The 25,398-nt window shown below is 50.7% G+C and overlaps 1 protein-coding gene and 2 long non-coding RNA genes across 7 annotated transcripts in view; 1 reads left to right on the forward strand and 2 right to left on the reverse strand.

Moving 5' to 3' along the window:
* Nucleotides 1-790: 790 nt before the first annotated feature.
* Tcof1 (treacle ribosome biogenesis factor 1) overlaps nucleotides 791-25,398 on the forward strand; it is a 34,298-nt gene continuing 9,690 nt past the window's right edge. For 2 of the 4 annotated variants that reach the window (XM_034518460.2, XM_076912583.1), the window contains exons 1-17: nucleotides 802-1,004; nucleotides 3,359-3,414; nucleotides 6,078-6,220; nucleotides 9,796-9,857; nucleotides 10,592-10,778; nucleotides 11,528-11,601; nucleotides 13,832-14,047; nucleotides 16,119-16,331; nucleotides 16,495-16,710; nucleotides 16,804-17,004; nucleotides 17,127-17,285; nucleotides 17,456-17,677; nucleotides 17,771-17,947; nucleotides 20,320-20,427; nucleotides 20,598-20,786; nucleotides 20,880-21,086; nucleotides 22,036-22,143. In XM_034518460.2, coding sequence (XP_034374351.1) covers nucleotides 897-1,004; nucleotides 3,359-3,414; nucleotides 6,078-6,220; nucleotides 9,796-9,857; nucleotides 10,592-10,778; nucleotides 11,528-11,601; nucleotides 13,832-14,047; nucleotides 16,119-16,331; nucleotides 16,495-16,710; nucleotides 16,804-17,004; nucleotides 17,127-17,285; nucleotides 17,456-17,677; nucleotides 17,771-17,947; nucleotides 20,320-20,427; nucleotides 20,598-20,786; nucleotides 20,880-21,086; nucleotides 22,036-22,143 — 2,646 coding nt within the window. In that variant the 5' untranslated portion in view covers nucleotides 802-896. Of the gene's footprint in view, nucleotides 1,005-3,358; nucleotides 3,415-6,077; nucleotides 6,221-9,795; nucleotides 9,858-10,591; nucleotides 10,779-11,527; nucleotides 11,602-13,831; nucleotides 14,048-16,118; nucleotides 16,332-16,494; nucleotides 16,711-16,803; nucleotides 17,005-17,126; nucleotides 17,286-17,455; nucleotides 17,678-17,770; nucleotides 17,948-20,319; nucleotides 20,428-20,597; nucleotides 20,787-20,879; nucleotides 21,087-22,035; nucleotides 22,144-25,398 lie in introns of all 4 variants that reach the window. The other 2 variants (XM_034518461.2, XM_034518462.2) reach the window with 2 other exon arrangements.
* Nucleotides 6,461-8,497, reverse strand: LOC143434295 (uncharacterized). Its single transcript, XR_013103678.1, has 2 exons — nucleotides 7,993-8,497; nucleotides 6,461-6,782 (listed from the first exon to the last, which is right to left on the reverse strand). It is a non-coding gene; the product is annotated as an uncharacterized LOC143434295 (long non-coding RNA).
* On the reverse strand, nucleotides 8,626-23,916 carry LOC143434294 (uncharacterized). 2 transcript variants are annotated; one of them, XR_013103676.1, is made up of 3 exons: nucleotides 22,266-23,916; nucleotides 21,499-21,627; nucleotides 8,626-9,999 (listed from the first exon to the last, which is right to left on the reverse strand). It is a non-coding gene; the product is annotated as an uncharacterized LOC143434294 (long non-coding RNA). The 2 variants fall into 2 exon arrangements; XR_013103675.1 differs by lacking the exon at nucleotides 8,626-9,999 and adding an exon at nucleotides 21,036-21,148.

Below are 25,398 nucleotides of genomic sequence, written 5' to 3' on the forward strand. Positions count from 1 at the left end.
TTAAAGGCGTACGCCACCACTGCCCGGCTTACCTGCGTGATTTTTGAGTCGAACTGCTTGCTTTGTTTCTTTTCACCTGCCCCAAGCCTAGCTACGTGCTGGTCTAGCATAGAGGACTCGGTTAAGTGTGTGTTTAGAGATTCAACACACTAGTGACAACTCATGCCTCATTCATGGGTCCTAAACACTGTGGAATGAGTAATCAGACGCTGGGGTCAGTGATCAGGAAGTTCAAAGATGAATAAAGGCGCCGCAGGCATCAAGAAACCTAAAACAGCGCAGGACAGTGGTGGCGCACGCCTTTAATCCCAGCACTTGGGAGGCAGAAGCAGGCGAATTTCTGAGCTCGAGGCCAGCCTGGTCTACAGAGTGAATTCCAGGACAGCCAGGACTACACAGAGAAACCCTGTCTCAAAAAAAACAAAAAAAGAAAGAAAGAGAGAGAGGGAGGAAAGGAGGGAGGGAGGGAGGGAGGGAGAGAGAGACCTAAACAGCGAAAGAGAGAGAGAGAGAGAGAGAGAGAGAGAGAGAGAGAGAGAGAGAGAGAGAGAGAGAGAGAGAGAGAGAGAGAAAGAGAGAGAGAGACCTAAGCAGCAAATGCCTTCAAAGGGTAAACCAGAATTAAGATGCAGGAAACCTTTTTTAATCATGGCCGTCCAGAGGGCGGGTCTAGATCAGGACACACCTTTGAGCCAATGGCAGAGCTCGTTAGCTTTCGTGGCTCAGCCCTCTTGGACGAGATAGCCCACTCCAGCTGCAAGACTACACTTCCCAGCGCGCCGTGCGGCCCGATGACGCGGAGCCGGAAGTGAGGAGCATGAGGTTCTAGGGCGCGAGGGAAGCGGCTAGCGGGGGCGAGGGGGCGTGCACGTGAATAGTCTGGCCGGATCTCTGGCATGGCCGAGGCCAGGAAGCGGCGGGAGCTGCTTCCCCTCATTTACCATCATCTGTTGCAAGCAGGCTACGTCCGCGCGGCGCGGGAAGTGAAGGAGCAGAGCGGCCAGGTAAGCGTCAGATGGCCCAGTGCAAGATCTAGAGAGCGGTAGCCCGCGCCCCTCCCGGGAGACCCGACCAGCGGGAGTCAGAGAGGCGGGCCAGGGTGCAGGAGGAACATTAAGCTCTGCTCTAGTCTGTACGACTTAATAGCCACCTTCCTGGGCTCAGTTTCCCCATGGGCGCAGTGGGCGGGTCGGAAACTCTGATCCGACTAGCTCAGCTTTGTAATTCCCGCCCGGGTTCCCGGTAGCGGCAGGTTTAAGTTTCCCTAGGATCTGGCCACGTGGCTCTATGCAGTTTCTCTAGGACACCACCTGGGAGACCAGCTGGAGTGGATTGTCACCAGTGTTGTTGGGAACACCGAGACGAAGAGGATCCTTAGAGGATGATCTAGAATGTAGGGCATGCAGGCCCTTGACTGTTTTAGGTTATGACAAGACTCGAACCCGTGCCGTGGTGCAGTAATTTCAAAGTTCATTCATTTGGCAACTTTTAATTTGGCCCTGTGGTGCAGATGATGACATGGGGCGCGCCAGTTTCAGGCTCCTCTGTCCATCTCACAGCCTAGTAGCTGTCTTTTTTTTTTTTTTTAAGTGACCTTACAGTTAAGGTATTAAGCTGTAGAACGAGAGATTCGAGATGCTAAAACATGGGTGGAAGGACCTAAGTGGGGAACACCCAGGACTGCTTCCCTGGGGATGCAGTAGTTGATCTGAGATCTCGAGGGAGTCGGGTTTCTGAGTGTTGTAGCCTCCAGAAAGTTTGCTGAGCCTAAAGTTTGAAATACATGACTATGGAGTCTCTCAAAGAGATAGAGGCAAAGCAGACAGACGGGAATGGCCCATGGGTAGTCTTTTCGGAACTGTGGTAAGTCACTGGTGAAATGGATATTGACCTGGAGGACCCCAGGGTGTGGTGGTGTTCGCCTTTAATCCCAGCGCTCTAGAGATAGAGGCAGGTGGGTCTCAGTGAATTCAAGGCCAGCCTGCTCTATATAGTGAGTTCTAGGACCGCCAAGGCTACACAGAGAAACTCTGTCTTGAAAAACAAACAAACAAACAAAAAAGCAAACAAATTTAAAGACCAAAGGTTGCTGGGTCCTTACGATATTATCTATTGCTTTCTTAACCTTCCTGGACCTCCATGTCCATTCAGACCCAAACTATATAACTTAACAGAGGAAGCAGGGTACAGTGCCCATCATTGTGGGTTGTGTGTCCAGCAAGAGTGCCCTGCTCTCACAGAGAAGACACAAATACATACATACACGTATGTGTGTGTGTGTATGTATGCATGTATGTATGTTTGTGGCTTAGCATATTGTCACAGGTGCTGGCCATAATAAGTGGGATTCAGAGTGTCGGCCTCCAGTTGTAATAACTTAGGTGGTCAGAGAAGCTTTAATGAGGAAGATGGCAGTGGAGTAGAGACTAAGGAAATGAGATGGGCTGTGTGGTTGGCGAGAAAGAGAACCTTTCAGTAGCAAGAATGGCAAAGCCCTATTAGGAACCAGTGGCCAGACTTACTTTGTATGACGCTACGGTAGGGGCAGAATGGAACTGACTGGACTGTGCCCTTCAGACCTGACAGGGTTTCTCTCTATAGCCTTGGCTCTCCTGGAACTCACTCTATAGCCCAGGCTGGCCTTGAACTCAGAGATCTGCCTGCCTCTGCCTCCTGGAGTATAAGAGATACTCTCCATTTCCCTCTTACGTTTATTAAGGATCCTGGTTTGCAGAGATAGAGGATGAGCTGAGCGATCGAATAGGTGCTCTCCCTGACTCCAGGCCAATCTGTTTAGGTGCTAGCCTGTTCTTTCCTTTGCATGTGGCTCTTTGGAGTCCATTGGAGCTATTTGGTCTTAATGTTCACACAGAGTGTGTCCTCAGCTTAGGCTCGGATTCTACCGGATTCCCTCTGTTTTAACTCCGACCCTAGCACCCTTTGGGCTTGTTCTCTTTCCAGGCATCCAGTGGGTTCCATTATGTCATGTGGAAGCTTTCAGGGGTTGGGCTATCTTGTGTTTTGGGGGAAATTGACTTGCCAGGAAGCTCTGTCATACGGACATCCCATCCCAGTAGGGATGCTGGGTAACGCTGGTTTGGACTGTTCAGTGCCTACCTCAACGAGGTGCCTCTTACCGATGTATCATATTGGAAGGTTTGTAGCTGGAACTGTTTGCCCTTCTTGACTCCGGAAGGTTGTGAATGGTGCTGGTAAAGCTGAGTGGACCTGTAAGAGCAAACAGCCTTTTTCCAAAGCACTTGTACAGGCCCTGACGTCAGGGAGAATCAGGCTCAGAGAGGATGCCTATTGGGCTGGGTATTTTTCTGAAGCGCGTGCTCTCTCTATTTCTCTACAGAAGAGTTTCCTGACTCAGCCTGTCACCCTTCTGGACATTTATACACACTGGCAACAGTAAGTCTGGTGGAATGGGAGGGATGGAACAGGGGTACCCTCACAAGTCATCTCTGCATTAAACTAGTAGGTGATTGTGTTCTAATAGCCCACTGTTGGCATCCTTGTCACCTTCTTTAGGACGGTTACATCATGTGTATGTTTCTTCTTCCCCTCCTGTGTGTGTTTTGTTTTGAAGACAGGATCTCATTATGTAGATCAGGCTGACCTTGAACTCACTGAGATCCTGTTGCTGCTTCTTGAGTGCTGGGACAAAAGGAGTGTGTCACAATACTCTATGAGAGCTGGATCTCCTAAACTGAAAGCTCACACCTTTAATCCTAGCACTCTGGGAGATAGAGGTAGGCAGATCTATGAGTTCAAGCCCAGCCTGGTCTATAGAGTGAGTTCCAGAATAGCCAAGGCTATACAGATAAACACTGTTTAAAGAAAGAAAGGAAAGAAAAGAAGGAAGGAAAAGAAATGGCACAGCTGGGTTTTTATCTTTTTTGTTTGTTTGGGATTGTTTGTTTGTTTGTTTGTTTGTTTTTTCGAGACAGGGTTTCTCTGTGTAAGCCTGGCTGTCCTGGAACTCACTCTGTAGACCAGGCTGGGCCTCGAACTCAGAAATCTGCCTCTGCCTCCCAAGTGCTGGGACTAAAGGCGTGCGCCACCACTGCCCGGCTTTATTTTTTATTATCGTTTAGTTTTGTCTTTTCAAGACAGAGTCCCTGGGTAGCGCTAGCTGTCCTGGAACTCCCTCTGTAGACCCGGAACTCAAAGATCCACCAGTCTCTGCCTCTCCTGAGTGCTGGGACTAAAAGCGTGAGCATCACTGCCTGGCTCATTTCTTCTTTCTTGTTCCTGACATTATAATGAATGAGGCAGGTACAGGTCAAAGGAGATGCTAGTGGTAGTAAGAGGTACTGCAGGCAGGAGCCTGGCCCCTGACCTGAGCACCCATCATCTGTGCTGAAAAGTGAGGCTGCTAGTGAAACTTCCCTGTGGCAGCTCTGAAGGCAGGGGATGCTAGACTTTCGGGGAGAGCTCAGGGCAATGAAGATCTTGCCCATCCTCCCCTCCATACTTAATACTCCTCTGCTGCCTGGCAAGCTCAGAGCACAGGGTGCTTCCTTGCCCAGGTGTGTGGGTATTACTTACTGTACTTCCTTCCCCCCAGCAAACTCTGAGCTGTGCCAGGCACTGTTTCCTGCCTCTGCCCCCTCTGTGGGTGAGGGGTACAGAGTGGACCAAAGATCTCACCCACCAAGCCAGTCTAGAGCAGCGATTACCTATCAAGTCAAACCCAGAAACTAGCTTCATGACCTTGAACAACTTTTGCAACCTCCTAAAATAACATCATCTGTAGAGTGACCATTATCATCTCGTTGCATTGTGAAGCTCAGACACAGTCATCTATTTAATACAGTCCTAAAACTGGCCAGTGAAATCTGTCCTGGTACTATCCTCAGATACCATTCTTGATGTACCAGAGAACAAGCAAGAAGGGAAAAATCCCTGTTCTTGTGAAATTCACATCCTGTTGGGAAGAGCAGGGTGGAAAAAACTGATACATGTAATAAAGCCACTTCTAACAGCTACCTGACAAGTGGCCTTCCTAGGAAGAAGGGACCTGGGCAACACATCCCAAACTGTTGACAGCAGTGTCAAACCCAGCTAGGAAGAATGAGGCTTAATGACTTCCTACAGGTCAAGGTTCAAAGGACCAAGATGTCTGTAGACTTACACCTTAAACACATGCACGGGAGCATGCATTTTTCCCCACTCTGCTTCCTCCCAGACTCCAGGCCACTTCAATAGTGGGGTGCTGTCATGAGCTGCTGTCCTCCTGTCTGGGGGCCTGTTTGTATAGTGGACTCATCCAGAAATCAACCAGTGAAGATAGAGAAGGAAATGAAACTGAATGGCAGGACAAAGTGCTGTGGGGGAGGGGTGTTGGCAGAGATACCTTGGGCCAAACTCAGAGTTCAAAAAGGAAGAACAAGGACCCCAGCTGTCTCAGCTGGGGTTTCTGTTGCTGTGACGACGTACCATGATAAGAGAGCAGGATGGAGAAACAAGGATTTATATGGCTTATACTTCCATATTGCTGTTCATTATTGAATGAAGGGCAGGATCCTGGATGCAGGAGTCAGTGCAGAGGCCATAGGGGATGCTGCTCACTGGCTTGTTCAGCCTGCTTTCTTACAAAACCCAGGGCTACCAGCCCAGGGATGACACCCTACAGGGGGCCGGGCCCTCCCCCATCAATCACTAATTAAGAAAATCTTAAACAGTTGGATCTTACGGAAACATTTTTCTCAACTGAGGCTCCTTCCCCTTTGATGATTCTAGCTTGTGTCAAGTTAACACACAAAACCAGACAGTACACAAGCACAATAGAAGGACACAGTTCTAGGGTCAGGAGAACCTGAATGGTTCTATGCAGCCTATGGGGTGTGGCCAGTCACCTGATGGTTGTTAGCTGCTCCTGTTCTGTTAACTTCATTGGCTGCTTGTGACACTGAAAATAGTTAAGGTACATTAGGAAGTAGGTGAAGGGCAGATAGTTTCCACACTGTGTTGGCGTCGTCACTGTTCAAACTCTGTGTCCATTTCCTTTGAAGACTGAATAGGTATCTTCCCAAATCTCATGGATTTGTCCCATCTCCCCTGTCCTGCAGGACCTCAGAGCTTGGCCAGAAGCAGAAGGTAGAGGATGATGAGACACTGCAAGCTAAGAAGTCTCGAGTGTCAGACCCCATTAGTAGCTCAGAGAGCTCGGAGGAGGAGGAAGAAGAAACAGAAACCGAAACTGCCAAAGCCAGTAAGAACCCTCCTTGCCGGGTGCTGTGTGGGGCTGGGGCCTGCCTTAGCAGTTGTGGGGTTCTAGTCTGCTCTACAGCAGTATGTGCCTCTGGTCATTTTTTTAGTGTAAAATCAAAAAAGGTGGGGCTTCTCAGGGGGAGGTTGGGGAGTACCAGGGAGGCCTTCCTTTGTGGCAGGCATTGTGACCCCAAGCTCCAAGGGTCCGAGGGTGAATCCTAAGATCCCAGAAGGCTGGGTGTAGTGGTGCACACCTTTAATATCAGCACAGAGACAAGTGAATCTGAGAATTTGAGACCAGCATGGTCTACATAGTAAGTTCTAGGCCAGCAAGGGCTACACAGTGAGACCCTGTCTCCCCTTCCCCAACACAGGTTGGCCCACACAGTTGTTCAGTTCACTTCACAAGGGCTGTTTCCACAGCTCCTGGATGCCACCACTGCTAGAAATGGGGGGGGGAGGCCAGATTTGCACAAGTGTTGAGTCCATTTCAGAAGGCTGACGGTTCTGACGTCTGAGTGGCCATGGGCTGCTTCCGGAGCTGCTGATTTACTGTTCTGTTGCTACGAAGAGACACCATGAGCAAGGAAACTGACATAAAGGAAGCATTTCATTGGAGGGCTTGCTTACCGTTTCAGAGGAGTTAGTCCATGGTCATCATGGCAGCAGGCAGGCAGGCATGGCACTGTAGCCGTACCTGTGAACTTACATCCCGATCTGCAGGCAGTGAGCAAAGAGCTGGAGACTGGGCTTGGTGTGAGCTTTTGAAACCTCAAAGAGCACCCCAGTGACACACCTCCTTGTCCTTTCTAAACAGTCCACCAACTGGGAACCAAACACTCAAATATATTCTCATTCAAACCACCATACTGGTCTTCCCCTTATTTTGGCAGTACGTGGCAGGTCTGATAGCAGTGTGGCCTCCTGTGGGCTCTTTGGCTTCTTCTCTTCTGGCAGAAGCAGCTATAATGTAACACCCAGCAACTGGCTGTGTCTCGTGGACATCATATTGCTTACACAGAAGACAGTTTCTTGATTTTTTTAAGTAGGTTTTCTGATTATAAAAGAAGTACAGGATTCTTTATACAATGTTCATTACGGAACATTTGAAAGTTGTTTTAAGAAAAGGCAGGGGAGAGAGCTCACCCACATTCTTCTCGCCACCTGTACTTCCACAATCCTGTCTTTCATATATTCCTCCTGTGCATGCTCTATCAGATGTTTGAGAGAATATCGGACGTATATTTTATATCTTAATCTTAAATTATAAATACAAAGCAGGTCCAGTTTATATACAAAGCATAGGGAAGGAAAATGTAGGAATCCCTGTTACTGCCGGGAGGTGGTGGCGCACGCCTTTAATCCCAGCACTTAGGAGGGGAGGCAGAGGCAGGCGGATTTTTGAGTTTGAGGCCAGCCTGGTCTACAGAGTGAGTTCCAGGACTACACAGAGAAACCCTGTCTCGAAAAACCAAAAATAAAAAGGAATCCCTGTTGCTAGCCCCATCACTTCCTGCATGTGTCTTGGTGGGCAGCCCATAAACCTGCTCAGTTGCTTCCAGTCAAACAGGCATTCAGGTATGTGCATGTGGACAGACCCACACTGCGCTCCAAACCGAAATGGCAAATGCTTGTACTGACTAGGTATTTGATAGTAATCAGTTTTTTTTTTTTAAATGCCTTCTCTGTGTCAGTTCCATACACATAGATAGTATATGTTGATCATACCCACACCCAGCTCCCCCAGGACACGTCCCCAGTATGTCCTCTCACCTTAATCTCCTCTTTTTGTTTCTCAAGTTTGTTTTTTATTTCTGCAGCCAACCTGCTGAATCCAGTTAGTGCTGCCTGCCAGGGTGTTGACTTGATCCTGTGTAGGTCTCCATAGCTACATGAAATCATGAGTGTGACCTTGTCTTGACCATAAGACAGCCTTTCATCAGCTCTTACATTATTAATACCTGCTATTCTGTAATGCTCCCTGAGCCTTGTGGGCTTGATTTGTGCCCCATTTAGGGCTGAGAGTTCAGTTGTCACTTAATCTCAATTTTGACAAGTTAGGAGTCTCTGCATTGCTACTGCAGAAAGTTAAGAGGGGGAGAGGGAGAGTTTGAAATGTTCTCATAAAAATGACTGTAGTAAGTCCCAATCCCATATGCCCCCCACTTCCACCCACAGCCTATGATCTCAAGCTAATAGTCGTTTGTTTGTTTGTTTGTTTGTTTGTTTGTTTGTTTGTTTTTCGAGACAGGGTTTCTCTGTGTAGCCCTGGCTGTCCTGGAACTCTAGACCAGGCTGGCATCAAGTTCAGAAATCCGCCTGCCTCTGCCTCCCAAGTGCTGGGACTAAAGGCGTGCGCCACCACTGCCCGACTAATAGTCAGTTTTTAAAGCTGTATGATGGACTGATTATAATCCACTTTTTTTTTTAAAAAGTATTTATTTTCTGTATATGAGAACACTGTAGCTGTCTTCAGACACACCAGAAAAGGGCATCGGATCCCATTACAGATGGCTGTGAGCCACCATCTGTAATGGGAATTGAACTCAGGACCTCTAGAAGAATAGTCAGTGCTCTTAACCACTGAGCCATCTCTCCAGCCCTATAGTTGACTTTTTACATTTTGGGTTTTTGATGTTTTTCCCTAATTATTCTTGAGACAAGGTCTTGATATGTAACCCAGACTGACCTCCAACTCAGGAACGTCCTGCCTCAGCTTTCTGGGTGCTGGCATTATAGGCATGTGCCACCATGTCTGGCTTAATTTAAGAGTCCTCTTTGAAGTATTTATGGGTAACATGACAGGATATCAAGCATTTTCTTCAGAATCATGTGTGATGGGGAGGGGAAAATAAGACAGTGGGTGAACTGAGGTTGATATAAAGTTATGATAATAGATGAAGCTGCATGTCATTCATAGAGACATACATATATACATAAATACATACAAACAAGCTGGAGCTAGGTGGCTTTGGTATGCTTCTGGACATGTTGAAAACTTCGTACAAGTGCAGAAAAAGGAGTGTCAACGTGCCTGGAAATGAATTCAATCCTGCAGTTCGTTTCAACACCTGTCCTTTTAATGATAACTTCTTTCCCTGAATACCTGAGATCCAAAGTACCATTTCTTAAAACCCTTGATAGTCTGAATCTCAGTGTCTCCTACTAGTTCCTGGCTCCTGGGTCAGCACCATTGACTTCCACATGGCTTCCTCTGTGGCCTAGGGCTGGCCACCTGACCACTGCCCTGCCTGCCAGTGACCATCAGGTCTGATGGTTGGCACCTGACACAAAGAGTAGTCCCAGAGTGGATAGTAGGATTGTAAGCCTGTCCTTTCCCTCTGGGGTCCTCCAGATCTCATGCCATGGAGCAGCTGGGAGTCCCTCGGGGATGCAGGACGGTAAACATGCATAACACATGCAGTGTAGAGTTCTTCCTCATGGTTCTGGCTAGGCCTCAAATCCTCATAGTAGCGCCAAGCAGTCAGTACCAGTAGGACCATTGTATAACATAAACTTTGCCAGTTGTCGTAGATAAGAAGAGCCCGCCTTGCTCACAGTGTTTGTGTCTTGCAGCCCCAAAACCAACTCCTGCCAATTCTGCAGCCGCAGCTTTGCCATCGAACGTGAAAGAAAAGGTGAGTTATTTCCGAGCTATTTATTGCCTGTGGGAGCCGTGTCCAGCGCAGTGTAGCCTGCCGCGTCAGGATAAGGTCATAAGGTTCAGCTTGGGTCTCCAAGTGTCTTCCTCTTCATCTAGCTGGGCCTCAGGTGCCTTTTCTGTAAAACAGAAGTGATGCCTCATGCCACGCAGCACTTGGGCTTTTCTCTCTCCTCCCTGCACCCACCCGTTCAATCAGATGCTCCTCTCCAGACCCTGGGAGTGCTGCTAGGCAGGTCTTAGGCAATCAGTGCCATCGTAAGGAAGACTTCCTTGTTTACACTCTGCACATTTTCCACATCAGAAACTACTTTAAAAATGTCATTTGCCAACAATCCATAAACACCGGTGCAGACACATAAATAAATGCTTGTGTCACTCGGACCAGGAGATAGCTATCATATATAAAAATAATGATGAAATAATGATAGTATCACAATGAACTATAGCTTAATGCAAAGTAGGAACTACTGTGACCCAGGATCGGTGATACTCTCGTAATGCCTGTGTGAAGGACACCTTCGTCTCCCTATAGAGATGAGATGACAAACCAATTGACTATTAAAGGCTGGAACTGACTGCCCTTAGGCTACAGGGGGAGATGGGGACACTCACGGAGCTGGGAAGTGGCCCTGTAGGGCCCATAAGTCCAGTCGATGCTTTTCACGTGTCCTGTCATGACAGGGTGCTCATCCCTCCCATACTCTGTAGGCAAAGACCAAGACAGCCAACAAGACAGTGAACTCTGTGCTGCACCCTGCGTCCGGAAAGACAGTGGTCCACCTGCTCTCTGGGAAGTCACCTAAGAAGTCAGCAGAGCCCTTGGCAAACACTGTCTTGGCCTCAGAAACTGAGGAGGAGGGCAGTGCCCAAGTCCTTGGATCTACTGCCAAACCTGGTAAGATACCCCTAGAGCCTGGGACGGGGGGCAAGACTAAACATTGCGGTGCTATGCTTACTCTGAGACAGTCCGAATGTGGGTTTGTCTCTGTGACAGCCAGAGTCTTCAAACAGCCATTTCCCCCTTTTCTGACCTAGATCGGCTGCTCATACTATATGAGCTCTTTGTCTTATTTTTACTGATCCTAAATGTATTTTTATGTGCATTGGTTTTTTTACCTGCACGTACATCTGTATGAGATATCAGATCTTGGAGTTATAGACAGAGTTGTGAGCTGCCATGTAGGTGCTGGGAATTGAACCCAGGTCCTCGGGAAGAAGTCAGTGCTCTTAACAGCTCAGCCATCTCTCCAGCCCTCTATATATGTGCTTTTTAGAGAGTGGCATTTTCTGGGTTCTCTCTCTCTGGTGGGTTACAGAGACCACTGTGGTCACTTGGAAACTAAATGAAAAGGTATGGGTCTTATGCAAAATAGGCCTTTGGGCACCTGTCCCCCATTCCCCAACTTGATACCAAATAGTGACAGTGACTTGGTGCTTGTAGCCTTTCCACGACCCCAGAGAAGTTTGCAAAAATGGGTAGCGAGGGTTCCCACTCCAGCTAGGGGACTTTGGGTCAGGGCATATACCTGACCCTGTGTGGGTGAGAAGCAAGTGCTACCTAGGTTTGACTAACAACCAGCATGGAGGCTCTGGGAAGGGAGGTGAATATGAGAAGGGTCCTCAGTCCCCTGTGTCTGCCCTCAGGAACGGTGTCAACGGGCCAAGCCAGCAGTTCCAGTGAAGATACCTCCAGCTCAAGTGATGAGACAGATGTGGAGGTAATTGCCACTCATCCCCAGGCATTGCTGTCTTCCAGCTTCTGACCCTCCTCTGCGGGAATGCTAGTGTTCTGACCCCAGTGGCCAGTCATCAGCCTAGCAGTTGTGTCGACAGCCGGAAGGTTACAGACAAAGCTAGGTAGTTGGGGAATGAGGACCACGGTACTACTGTGGCTATGTTGGGCATTGCGGTCTAATGCTGGGAGAGGAAGACACAGGAGCAGAGACCCTGAATAGGAGTAACTGTGACATGTGGTCAGGGTAAGGCTGCCTAATGGTGAAGTGGGTTTGGGGCTGGAATTGAATGGGACCCATGGTCTGCAGCCTTGTTTCTTTGAACTCTGAGTACTTAACAGCAAGTCTTGCGAATACAGAGTGAGCCAGGTAGGCAGCGTGCCTGCCTTCATGAGGATCATTGGATATTTAACTGCAGTGGGGAAGGAAAACAGCAGCAGGGGTCAGCCTGACACCTGGTGAGCCGGTGTGGGAGAAGTCCCCGCACCAACAGTGGGACAGACAGAGGGAGCTTGTGTTTCTAGAGCACGTGGATCTGCAGTTTCTTGCATGAGGTACAAGATGAGGTTAGTCCTCGTGGGGCCTCAATCCTGTCTGAACTGGCAAATCAGTGTGGGTGTTAGGAGTTATTCTGGGGTCATCAAGGGGTCATCACAGGGTTTTAGGCACTGAAATGAGATGGCTTGGCTTACATTTGAAAAAGATTGCTGCCGTGGCCTGGACTAGAGGAAGACTGGCAGACTGGCAGGTAGCGGCGGCGGCAAGGAGCCAGGAGCCAGTGGCGGGAACCAGTATGTCCCATATGTATGACATAAATTATTTGGTATAATAGGCAACCTATACCCCAATACAAAGCCACAAGCTTATTTAAAAAAAAAGACGAGGGTGTTTATATTTCAGTTGTTGGAAATTGGTCATGAACTTTGTAAATTATAATGTTGTATCACAATTTCAAAAGGTTGGACAATTTAGAGAGGGGGCCAGAAGGAGCCAGGGATAGACTGTGCCTACGGTGCTGCCCCACCAAACCCAGTGGCCCTGTGTAGCCCGAGCCATTCCCTTCTGTTCAGGAATTGGCCACAGCTGTTCCTCGCCTTCCCTCTCACTTTGGGCCCTGGGGATTCCTCTGGATCCCTTAACTCCAGGCTTTGCTCATACAGATCTAGCACCTAAGTATAGGGCACTGGCAAGCAGAAACCGGTGTGGAGCTCCGGCAGCAGGGAGGTGTTGAATAAGTGAGTGGTGCCATAGGCTCGTGCAGGCCATGAGATGCAGCAGTTACAAACAGGTGCTGACTGGCTTGCTGGCTACCTCGGGTCTCAGGATTTTGGAACACTAAGGAAGTCTCTGGAAGAAGTTCGAGCCAGTGCCGATGCCACGCTCTCTCCCTGGACAGTACCTCAGTCAGATGCTTTCTAGGTTGAGTGGCCCCTCAGGACGGACCCTGTAGTGAAGGTGTCAGTGGGTAGGCAGGCATGGTAGCTGAGTTCTGCCCCACAGGTAGCTAGGGGTCTTTATGAGCCTTCGTGCTGCCCTTAAATGATCTGTGCCTTTTCAGGAAAAGGGTGTAAGATTCTGTCTGCCTCTGGGATGTGCTTTTAAGAAGGGGCTTGTATTACATTTCTCTTGCTCATATATCTGAATGCTTGCTCTCAGGGAGTAGAAAAATTACAAGAATTAGGAGGCGTGACCTCGTTGGAGAAATCCTGTCACCGCTGGGGGTGGGCTTTGAGGTCTCAAAAGTTTCCAAAGTCCTTGTCGGACCCAGTCTTCATCTACCTGTGGATCAGGATGCCGCTCCCAGCTACTTCTCTAGTACCGTGTCTTTCTCTTAAACGACCACCTTGGTCACGGTGTCTCTTCACAGCAATAGAGCGATGGCTAAGACACCAAAACAAGTTTTTTAAAAAGAAGTTTAACTGAACTTAGGGTTTCCAAAGGTTAGAGTTGATGATAGCGGAGCAAAGGCACAAGGGTGGGGGCAGCTCAGAGCTCAGACCCAAGCAGAGGCAGAGAGAAAACATGGGGCATAGGTCTTGAACCCTCCAAGCCTACCCCAGTGCCACACCTCCTCCAGCGGGGCAGACTCTTCCCCCAGTTGGGAGCCAGGTATTCACACAGGAGCCTATGGGGTCATCCCCATTCAGATAGGCACAGAGTTTGACTGCAGAGGGGGAAAGCCTCTTCATTTGCTGCTTGTGTTTTCTGCTTCTAGGTGAAACCCTCAGCAAAACCACCCCAGGCCAAAGCTGTAGCAGCCCCTGCCAAGGATCCCCCAGCAAGAACAGCCCCAGGCCCTACCAAGTTAGGGAATGTGACGCCCACACCGACTAAACCAGCAAGGGCTGCAGCAGCTGCAGGAGAGTCCGAGAGCAGTGAGGAGGACTCGGAGGAGAGCGAGGACGAGGCCCCTGCTGCTCTGCCCAGCCAGGTGAGCCCAGGGTATGGCTATCTGTGACCTACTGCCTGTGGCCCCTGATGCTGGGAAAGCCACTGTGGTGGAGTGCTTCTGCTGAAGAGGACCCATTCTCGAGTTTATGGAGAGGGAGAAGAGTGGGGGCAAGTTGGAAAATGATGGCTACTGGCCAGGGGGCTTCTATACCTACGGAAACGTCCACTGGGTCTACACTGCCGCCAGAGTGGATGATTGTCTTTGGGGGCCGGGGGTTGTCCTGCACCTACTCTGGTGATTGTGTATTTGCCTTGGTTTCTATGTGTGGCGGGGCCAGTGTACTGCTGTCAGGAAGAGACCTGAGGTTTTCTTCATTTTGAGTCAGTCTCCCTGTAGTCCAGGCTGGACTCTCTAGCTCATGCTCTTCCTGCATCGACGTCCCAAATTTGGGGTTACAGGCATGTCCTATCATGCTGTCTTAAGTTTTCTGTCGCTTTGACGAGACAAGACGTCATCACAAAGCAACTTCTAAAAGAGAGAATTCAAGTGGGTGCTTACAGTTCCATGGCCATCATGACTGAGAACATGGCGGCAAGTCAGGCATGGGGCTGGGGCGGTAGCTAAAAGCCTGAAACTGGCCCACCGGCAGAGAGAAAGCTAACTTCAAAGCCAGTAGTACACCTACCTTCTCTAACAAAGCCACGTCTTCTAGTCCTTCCAAACTCGTCCATCAATGGAAGGGGGAGGGGAGACACACCAAGTATTCTGGTATCACTTGTGCCCCAGTGAGTCCTGAGAACATTCAAGGGCTTGACTCTTCTCTTTAGTTTTTCTAGCCAGACCAGACCCTAAGCAGGCAACTGCTAGAGAGAATCTCTTCTGTTCCCTCTTTTTGGGGCCTTTCCCATGGAGTGTGATTCAGATAGCAATCTCATGGTCCTGCACACATGCCGGGATGAGCAGAAAGGACTAAGAGGAAGAAGTGAAGGGGGTCCACATCCAGGACAGGGGGGTAGGAGGGGCAGGGGTGCATGGCAGTTGTTAAAGTGTTAAAGAAGAGTTGGTTGACAACATGACGTGGCCAAGGAAGGACCCAGAGGAGATATGACTACAGACTTGAAGGTGCAGAGGCATAGTTGGGTGCTGAAGCCCTGGGGCGAGTTACAGGGTGGGCGGACCCAGCCTACTTGGGGCTGCCTTGTGGGTGTTGGTTCATATCTGAAGAGGGGCGCTGAATGCAGCTTGTGTACAATAACTGCTCCTCTACACAGAAGTTCTTAGAAGGTCCAAAGCCATTCATTTATTTTCTAGGGAATTTAGGGCCGAGTGGACAAGGCCGTCATAAGACAGGGCCTATAGCCACCCTACCAAACCTGGGGGGCAGTGGTGAGCCTTTGCCTGAGAACAGTGAGGAGAGTGGATAAAGAGGAGGCCAGTGTGGGAACTGGATCTAGAACAGTGGCTCTCAACCTCTCTAGTGCTGTGAGCCTTAAATACAGCTCCTCATGTTGTGGTGACCCCCACCCCCCACCCCACCCATAAAATCATTTCATTGCTGCCTCATAACTAATTTTGCTACTGCTATGAATCAGCATGTAAATCTCTGATACAGAGGATATCTGATGTGTGACCCCAAAGGGGGTCCTGACCTATAGGATGAAAACTGCTGATCTAGGAGTCCTGTTGTTGTCTGCCACAAGAAGCCCTGGGAAGTTTGGGTTCTTTTCTATGTTCCGGCTGTCCCTTAACAACTGTGCATACCCCTTCTCTGCCCTGAGCTTCGCTGGCTATTTAATGAGCTGACCAGACTCAAGAGGCCGGTGCCTGAAACCACACAGCAGGCTTTTCCAGCCAAGGATTTAACCTTTAAACCTATGTGCTAGGGCTGTCCAGGGCCAGTATGAAGGCCACTGTACTGGTGTCACTGGGTGCTGAGGAGGTCTGCGGTGATCTGAAAGGCTGTGGAACTGGTCAGTGCCAAGGAACCAGAGAGCTGGGGTGGCTGGGGCACCAGTGAAGGTGACAGAGAAAATTGGTATCCCTAGAGCCTCTGGGCTTTTTCCTGGTGACATCACCAGAGGACTGAAAAACTCTTCTTTCCCTTCACCAGGTAAAGGCGCCTGGAAAAGGTCTTCCTGTCAGAGCCAGCTCGGTGTCTGCCAAGGGGATCTCTGGAAAAGGGCCCATCTCAGCAACCCCAGGGAAGACTGGGTCCATAGCCACCCAGGCCAAGGCAGGAAGGCCAGAAAAGGATATGGAAACCAGCAGCGAGGATGATTCTGACAGTGAGGATGAGATGCCAGTCGTTGTGACCACTCCTCAGGTGAAGCCTGGGGAGGGAGCCTCACAGCCTAAACCTGAAGGCCTCTAACCCGTCTCCTCAGCTGGTCCCAGCCCCCATCCCTTCTTACCAATAAGTCTCCCTGCTCCTGTCAGGTCTCTGCACACGTCTGCCTTCTGATTCACTCCTCAATTTCTCACATTAGGCAAGGCCTTCTGGGAAGAGCCCTCAGGTCAGAGGTACCTCAGCCCCTGGCAAGGAGTCATCCCAGAAAGGGGCTCCTGCAGCCACCCCTGGGAAGGCAGGGCCTGTGGCAACCCAGGCCCAGGCAGGGAAGCTGGAGGCCAGGAGCAGTGAGGAGTCAGAAAGCGACAGTGGGGAGACACCAGCGGCTGGAACTTTGACCACGAGTCCTGCCAAGGTGAGGCCAGGGATGCCATGTGCTCTGCCTAGAAAGGCCTCATACTTCAAAACCAGAGCATCTTCTCCTGATCTTGTCCTCTGTCACTCACAGGTGAAACCTTTGGGGAAAAGCCCCCAGGTCAGACCTGTTTCCACTGTAAGCCCTGGGTCATCGGGAAAAGGCGCCAACCTGCCTTGCCCTGGGAAGGTGGGGTCAGCAGCTCTCAAGGTCCAAATGGGAAAGGAAGACAAGAAGGACTCAGAGAGCAGCAGTGAGGAGTCAGACAGTGACGGGGCTGTGAGCCCAGCCAAGGTAAGTCCTTGCAAAAGTTTCTCAGCACAGGAGCCGACATGGCCCTACACCCCAGGTTTTATCAGCTGAGTCTCTAGTTGCTGCCTGTCTCCTACCTGGGGCTCCCTCTGATCTCATTCCAGGCAAAGCCCCCAGGGAGAAAGGCCACCCCTGCACTCCCTCAGAAGGCGGGGCCTGTGGCCACCCAGGTCAAGACTGACAGAGGCAAAGACCACTCAGAGAGCAGTGAGGAGTCGACTGACAGCGAAGAGGAGGCAGCACCAGCAGCCTCTGCTGCTCCGGTGGGGACCAGGGAAGAAAGGCAGTCTGGCTGGCCTGACCCACCCTAGTCGGAAACCCCTCCTCTCAGAATTATATGGGTTCTAGTTAGTAGGGAGGCCAGGAGGAGCTGCATCTCAGAGCGAATGAATCCAGGAGTCTCCTCCAACCTTCATCTGTGCTTTCTCCATAGGCCAGACCAGGTCTGGAAAAGCAGATGAAAGCTTCCCCTAGGAAAGGCACATCTGCTTCGGCTACAGGAGCGAGCATCTCGCCCCATTGTAAGACAGGAACGATGACCTCTTCAGCCAGCCTGTCATCCCTCGCTCCGGCCAAGGGCACCCAGACACCAGATGTGGACTCTTCTAGTGAGTGGGAGTCAGAAGGAGCTGCTCCCGCCACCCCCAAGGTACAGGTAAGGCCTGCATTTGCCCAGGTGGACTCACTCCTAGCCCCCGTGGGGCTTTTCAGGCCGTTTAGAAACCCTTCCTTCCTCTTGTCATTCTAGGAGAAGTCTGGGGGCAAGGGCCTCCAAGGGAAAGCTGCCTCAGGACAAGGGATGGCCCCGGTGCACACTCAGAAGACAGGGCCTTCAGTTACCCAGGTCAAAGCGATGGCTCAGGAAGACTCGGAGAGCAGCGAGGAGGAATCCAGCAGCGAGGAAGAGGATGAGACCCCAGCACAGGTGAGGTAGGGAGGAACCAGCCTGAACCAAGACTGAGGATGAATTCACCTGAGGCTGTTCTTGGCCCTGGGAGAACAGAATCCTGGGGCTCAGACTCAACTGGGTCTCAAGTTCCCATGCCCTGTTTGCTAAGCCCTGCCTCTGGGGTCCTGCACATCTGGGCATACCCCACACACTCTGGGGTCCTGCACATCTGGGCATACCCCACACACTCTGGGGTCCTGCACATCTGGGTATACCCCACACACTCTGGGGTCCTGCACATCTGGGTATACCCCACACACTCTGGGGTCCTGCACATCTGGGTATACCCCACACACTCTGCCCACTTTTACTGTATGGCTTTGGCCTTCGGGAAGGTCTACCCAGAGCAAGGTGTGGTACAGTACACACCATTACAGCAGGATAGGTGGAACTGGTCTGGGGTGTGCAGTGGGGCTAGCCAAGCATGGTACCTCAGGTATTTTAAGAGGAATGTCATGTCGGTGAGGAACTGAAAGTCATCTGGTGAGGTAGAGGGTAGACTCTTTAGGCAAAGAAGCAGCCTATGCAGAAGCCAAGAAAGTTGGCTTGGGTGGCACCACAAGCAGGATTAAGTGGCAGAGGCCAGGAGCCAGGTTACCTGGGCTCAAGTCCAGCTCTATTCGTGGGGCCCTGGCTATACTCCTGTCAGAAACCCAACCTTGTGGGTATGGGTAGGGCCTCCCCTGCTGGAAGCCCAGGACCAGTCTTCCTGGCAGTGGACTAGGCTGCTGGTGGCAGAGTTGAGAGGCACACCACCTGGCAGGAGCTGGGGGTGGGGGGAAGCAGGAAATGAAAAGGAGCTCGTCACGGTCTGCGCTCTGGGGACCTTCCTTAAGTCCTAACTCTGTCACACACGTGAGAGGCACTGGGAGTTGGAGCTACTTTGAAACTGACTAGATGACAAGATCTGAGTGAGTCAGGGCCTGAAATGCGCTGGACGACTTTCTGTTTCACACTAACCAGATTGCTCTCAGAGTCTATCAAGTGTCTGTCTTACTCTAGCTGAGGCCATAGCTCGGTGGTGTAGTGTTTGCCTACTATGTGCAAGGCCCTGGGTTCCATCTCTGGCACGGCATTTACTCTGGAATGGTTTCTCCTCCATCACTGATTTCTGTAGATTTGTACCTGACAGGCAGGGGGGGCAGGGGGGGCGGGAGGGGAGATTAAGCAGAAACTGTGTTTCTATCTTGTTCTGTTAACCTGCTCAGTTCCTAGTTCATGGACCAAGGGGGTGCTTGTGTTTGAGCTCCGGCTCCCTCCATGTTTCAGGGAGAAGAGACACAGGTTTACGATTTTATGTGGTATTCAATCTCCATTCTGTAGAGTAAAATTTAATGACACGGAGCCTGGCTGAGAGGGAACCTAAAAAACAGTTGTGTTTGGGTAGGATTATATTTCAAAGGCTTTACAGTGCTGAATTTGTGTTAGTGCCAGTTAGACTTCTTAAACACGTAGTCTGTTTAATCTTTGCAGAAATCCCGTAGATACGGTGTTGTCGTTGTTTTTTTGTTTTTTTGTTTTTTTGTTTTTGTTTTTTGTTTTTTTCTCTTTAAAAAAACATCTGCCTAAAATTCTCCAGTAAGGGGCTGGACGTGTGCATATATTGCTGCCTGCAGAGCAGAGTTGAATCACACCGTTCAGTCTTTTTCTTTTTTTCTTTTTTTCTTTTTTTTTCTTTTAAAGATTTTTTTTTTATATGACTACACTGCAGCTGTCTTCAGACACACCAGAAGAGGGCATCGGATCCCATTACAGATGGCTGTGAGCCACCATGTGGTTGCTGGGAATTGAACTCAGGGCCTCTGGCAGAGCAGTCAGTGCTCATAACTGCTGAGCCGTCTCCCAGCCAGATTTGTTTACTTTTACACTCCTTTTATAGAGGTGAAATCAAGGCCTGGTAAGATTAGTGGCTTCTTCTGTTTTGTTTTGGAATCACTGCATAGCTCTGGCTATCTTGGAACTTGCTCTGTAGACCGGGCTGGTCTTAGACTCACAGAGATATGCCTACCTCTGCCATCAGAGTGCTGGGTAAAGGCATGCACCACCATACCTGGCATAAGTGACTTCTTTTGTTTTGTTTTGTTTTTCCAGCTCCAGAGTATAGCTCTGGCTGTCCTGGAACTCACTCTGTAGACCAGGCTGGCCCTGAACTCAGAAATCCTCTTGCCTCTGCCTCCCAAGTGCTGGGATTAAAGGCCTGCGCCACCACTGCCTGGCAAGTGACTTCTTAAGCTCACATTGCTGTTAGTCAGAAGGAAGAGCCAGCATCAGCTCAGATGCAGCATTAGTGTTCTTTGATTATTGCTCTGTTGCCCTTTGACCTTCCTAATTCCCTTACTTCTTTCCAGGCCACACCCTTGGGGAGGCTTCCTCAGGCCAAAGCCAACCCACCTCCCAGTAAGACACCTGCAGCGTCTGCATCTGGAAAAGTGACCGCCGTGGTTGTTCCACCCAAGGCAAGTGGGACCAGAAACCACAAGTCAAGTTAGGATAAAGTCTAAAAGGGGGTCTCTCAGTGATCCAGCACGGACTACATGCTCTCCCACTCTCTGTGATATTATAGTCACACTAGTAGAAGGTTGACTACCACCCTTCCCTCCAGTACCATTGCCGCCTCTCAATTTAGGGAAAACCACCTGCGAGTACTGTTCAGAACAGCACCATCTCTGCAAGGGGCCAGCAGTCTGTGCCAGCCTCAGGAAAAGCAGGGGCCCCAGCAACCCAAGCACAGAAGGGGCCTGTGGTTGGCGCAGGGGAGGACTCAGAGAGCAGCAGTGAAGAGGAGTCTGACAGTGAAGAAGAGACGCCAGCCCAGGTACCTAGGTGGATCTGGGGTTAGAGCACCGTATGTTTCAGCCCTGGCCTATAGGCACAACTCTGTATGTCTCTCCCCTTGCTGTTTCTCCAGATAAAACCTGTGGGGAAGACCTCTCAGGTCAGAGCTGCCGCAGCCCCTACCAAGGAGTCTCCTAAAAAAGGAGCCCATCCAAGAACCTCCAGGAAGACAGGGCCTCCAGCTACCCAGGCCCAGACGGGGAAGACTGAGGACTCAGAGAGCAGCAGTGAGGAATCTGACAGTGATGGAGAGATGCCGTCAGCCATCATCCCAGCCCAGGTAAGGTCTGCCAGGCCCGAGAGCCACTGTCACCAGCTCTTTCCTCATAAACAGGTCTTGCCCTGGTGGGGAGAAGAGACAGTAGAAGTCCTAACTCCAGGATCCCTTGCCTCCAAGTGTCCCCCATGTCCCTGGATGAAATGTGCCGGAAGTCCCAAACCAGGGCCTTCCTAGTATAGGACATCCTAGGTACTCCTACAGCTCACAGGGCCTCTACAGCACTGGGCACAGCAGTCCCATGCAAGTCACACCAGGTTCTGCTGTGGTATCTGAAGCCATCGTGCAAAGATACTCCCTGTCAGAGTGACAAGGAAGCTTGGGCTATGGTGCAAGTCTCTGTCTAAGGAGGGTCTGTCTAGGTCAGTGAAGCCTGGGCCCAAGGAATGGAAAAGAAAGAGAAGCTGACTCTTACCCAAAGCATTGTCCAGGTCTCATCCTGGTTGCAGAGAGCAGTGGGGCTGGCTCTGTTCAGGGTGACAGATTCTAGTCTGAGCTCAGGCAGCCTGGTAGAATTAATAGGTGATGGCCGCTGGTGTTGTACCTTAGAGAGGTGGCAGCAAGATCAGAAAAAAAAAAATAGTCCCTGTCAGTTTCAACTGACCATGACCTTATAAAAATTGAGGAAATATCTCATACAAGTCAAGATATTGTAGCTTCTCTTGAAAAACCAGGTCCTACTTGCTGAGTGAGCTCAGGCCACCCATGCTGGGAGACAGAATTCTCCCTGGGCCTCCCCTGAGTTGGCATCACCACCAGCTCTTCCTCACTGATTGACAAGTTCTATGGCTTTGGACCACTTGTCCCATGAAGCATGCTCTTAGAAGGATTAAGAAGGCCACACTGCCCTCAGAAAATCCGAGCCCAGGAAGTGCTGCTTGAAGCCGAGTTCCCCTTCACCTGGGAACCCTCCCCTGTCACGGTGCTTATTCAAGTCTTGTCCCCTCCAAAGGATGGTATCTCCCAACCTACCAGAAGCAAAGCCTCAGGCCCAGCACCCCCAGAGAAGAGTGTAGAAGGGTCCTCAGAAAGCAGCGATGAGGACCTGCCATCTGCCCAGGTAGGCTGTGGCTGCTCTAAAGGCTCCCCTGGCTGGGCCAGCCTGTTGCTGTCTGGTAAGAGGGTACCATCTTCCCACAGGGATAGTCTCACCACATGCAGGCAGCACGTCCCAGCTCTTACCTGTTTTCTGAAACACTCCTGGTGTGGTAGGGCGCAGACTTCACGCCCCGGCTTCACCACACTGGCCGCGATCCTTTTAGGACTTGGGTGTTATGTGTAACATGGAGTTGGTCGTGGTGCCCAGTCCCCTGACTGAGCACTGTTAGGAGGGCACATTGTCCTGGCTGCCTGGTTGGCAGGCCCGGGATTGAGGCCCCTTATCTTCTCATGAAGAAACCTGAGGAACCCAGAGCACTGCTTCCCAGGCCTCTTTGCTCCCCGTGGACTGTTGGGATGTATATCCTCCCTTGCAACCATTGTTGGAATCTGTGGGCCTCACCTCAGGTCAGGCCTGTGTAGCTTATGGCACCTTCTCAGTAGGTCCCCACTTCTGCCGGGCCTTGTTCCCAAGGGTGAGGTCCAGGACACCTCTGACTTCAGGGGCCCAACATAGCCAACAAGATGGTACAAGCTCTGTGTGAACCCAGGCCTTTGTAGAGACAGCACTGCCCTCTTTCTGAGGGAACAGGGTATTTCCATTGGAAAGAGAGGGGCCTGTAGCTCTGAGAGAGCTCAGGGAACATTTAAACTCTGGCAGTCTGCACTTCCTCCTGCCCAGCTGTCCCTGTAGCCCCCTTCCAGTCTAGGCTTTTGCCCTCTGGTTCTGCAGTCTTTCTGAGACACCTCCCTCACTCCTAAAGGACAGACACAGCTGGGAGGGAAGGCTGCCCTGGCTTTCCTCTGTGAGAGCAGGCTAACACAATTAAAGTGAGCATCATGCTAAAACTGAACCATTAAAGTGATCCTTTAGTCTCGAAGATCTGAGTCTCTATTTTGAAAAAACAAAGCCAGCAGTTTTTTAGATTCCCAGAAGGAATTCAGGGAAGCAGGCACACCCTAAGAAGCTGTCATTTCCCTCTGGGAGAGTCCTAGCCTACTCATGACTGCTGCCATCCTTGGGCCTTTATGGAGTACTTCTGTACTGACAAATGGAGATGCGCCTTCCCTGAATTCCCGTTGTTTCTAATTAGCCTGTCAGTGGGAGAGAGGGCTGGGTAACTCCAGCACTTGCCCAGCCTTGGGCCAGCTCTGATCCTAGGTTCCATCCTGCAGCCCAGCCCTGTTGTGTGGAGTGTAAGCCTCAGGCTGAGGCTGGCTGGTACCTGGGGTGGGATACAGATTAGAAAGAAGTGGGCACGTTAGGTGATGCAGACATGAAACAGCACAGCTGATCCACTCGGTTAGAGCCCTGCATCGTACCACATGCACCATAGGTTTTACCTTCCACCTTGTGCCTGCCTGTGGAGATGAAAAGGGTGTCAGATCCCTCTGGAACTGAGTTACAGACAGTTGTGAGGTGCCGTGTGAATGCTAGGAATCAAACCTGAATGCTCTTACCTCTGAGCCATCTCTTCAGCCCCCTTAAATTATTTTAAAGGCTACTTCAGCTGTTGTTTTGCCGAAACAAAGGCATAGGTCCTATCCTTATTGTGTCAGCACGGGGAGCCTGTAAAAATCTAAATTTTCTTATTTAGTCAAGGCTTGCATGGTTAGGTCTAAAAGAAACTCCCACCTGGTCCCCAGAGAGCTCCCTTCTAGTCCTGTATCTGAAACCAGTTTGCTGGTCTTCCTGGATGAGATGCTTGTCCTCTCTGAGAGCATCAGCCTCAGCTCCAAGTAAGACTGGGTTCTATATAAACCTCAGGTCTCCTAGCTGCATCTCCAGGAAGTGTCCCCTGGGGAAGGATCAGCCCAGGTTCTGTTAACAAGCCCCCAGGTAATAATAATCATCTTCCTCCTGTGTGTGTGTGTGTGTGTGTGTGTGTGTGTGTGTGTGTGTGTGTGTGCGCGCGCGCGCACATGTGCTTTGAGAACACACCCTCTACTGCACCTCTAGCCCCACAAAGCTGCTTTGAGAGAAGTTCTTAGTGACTGTCCCATTGACACAGCCCCACCTTCCCACTTTGCCCAGCCTAACTAGAATAAGGACATCGTAGATATCAGCCCAGCTAAGACAGCAGGTAGTGGGCACCGCCCACGAGGTCCCGCATCTGCTTCTGTGAGCATCATTCCTGCAAATGGGTAGGGTACCCCCATACCCTAATCTGTGCTCTCAGCACCCACAGGGAATCGACGTGAGATGCTCAGGTGCCTCTGCTTTGTATACGTGCTGGGCTTTGTGCTTCCCCCAGGTGATCACACCCAGCTGGGGTTACCAGCAGCCCTTGCAGCAGCTGGGCGACTAGGCATGACCACGCGCAGCACCGATGACAGAGAGGGGAACACAAGTGCTGCACACCTAAGCACTGCCCCTGTGCCCAGCCCACTCTCATCAGCCAGGCCGCTGCCTCTTCTCCGTCGCCTGCCCTCCCTGCAGGGATGGGGTGGTGTGGGCAGGTTGGGCTGGAGGAGGCTGTGCTGCAGAGCTGCTTTTAACATTCCAAGACGCTATTGTTTGCCTCAGTGGGTTTGCTGCCTCTCTTGGTCCCCAACAATCTGTTCTTCTGTCTTCTCACATATATATAGATCCCCCTCCCTCCACCGCAAGAATTCTCCCACTTTCCATCCTTCTCCTTCTCATCACGTGGGAAGGAAGGCTCTGGAAGTGGCAGATCAGAGCAGCCGCGGGGGAGGCTGTTTGGCAGGGTAGGAAGGGCCGCCGCCACACTTGGTGGGTACCATAGTGCTAAGCTCGTTGCTTTCCCTCTGTCTCACAGCCCCTGGGGTGGTGGGAGCCTGGTGAAGCACAGCAAGCAGGCAGGCAGGGTGTCGTAGTGGATAGAGACCCGACTACCCCTCAGGCAGCCCTCCCTTTAGCCAAAGCACAAACAGCCTTCAAGCAGCACTGGCATTTGGAGAGTAGAGAGTAGAATTCCAGTTCCCTAACTGCTGTCTCTGTGCTTTCATCGGCTGGGGCTTTGAAAGGAACCAGAGCTGGAGTCCCCTTGTGTGTGGTGACATATTTGGGAATCTAGTTCGCTGCCAGACTGGCCTTCCCAGGATTTAGGATCTGCCACTGCTTTAGCATGTGGGTGAGATGCAAAGTAGACCGACGGGTGAATGGTGAATCAGGGCATGGTAGACCATGTCTGTAATCCCAGCATTCAAAAAACAAGGTAGTAATATCAAGAGTCAGGCCAACGTGTTGGGCTCT

This window comes from Arvicanthis niloticus, chromosome 14 (assembly GCF_011762505.2).
Source record: "Arvicanthis niloticus isolate mArvNil1 chromosome 14, mArvNil1.pat.X, whole genome shotgun sequence".
In the NCBI taxonomy this organism is placed as follows: domain Eukaryota; kingdom Metazoa; phylum Chordata; class Mammalia; order Rodentia; family Muridae; genus Arvicanthis; species Arvicanthis niloticus.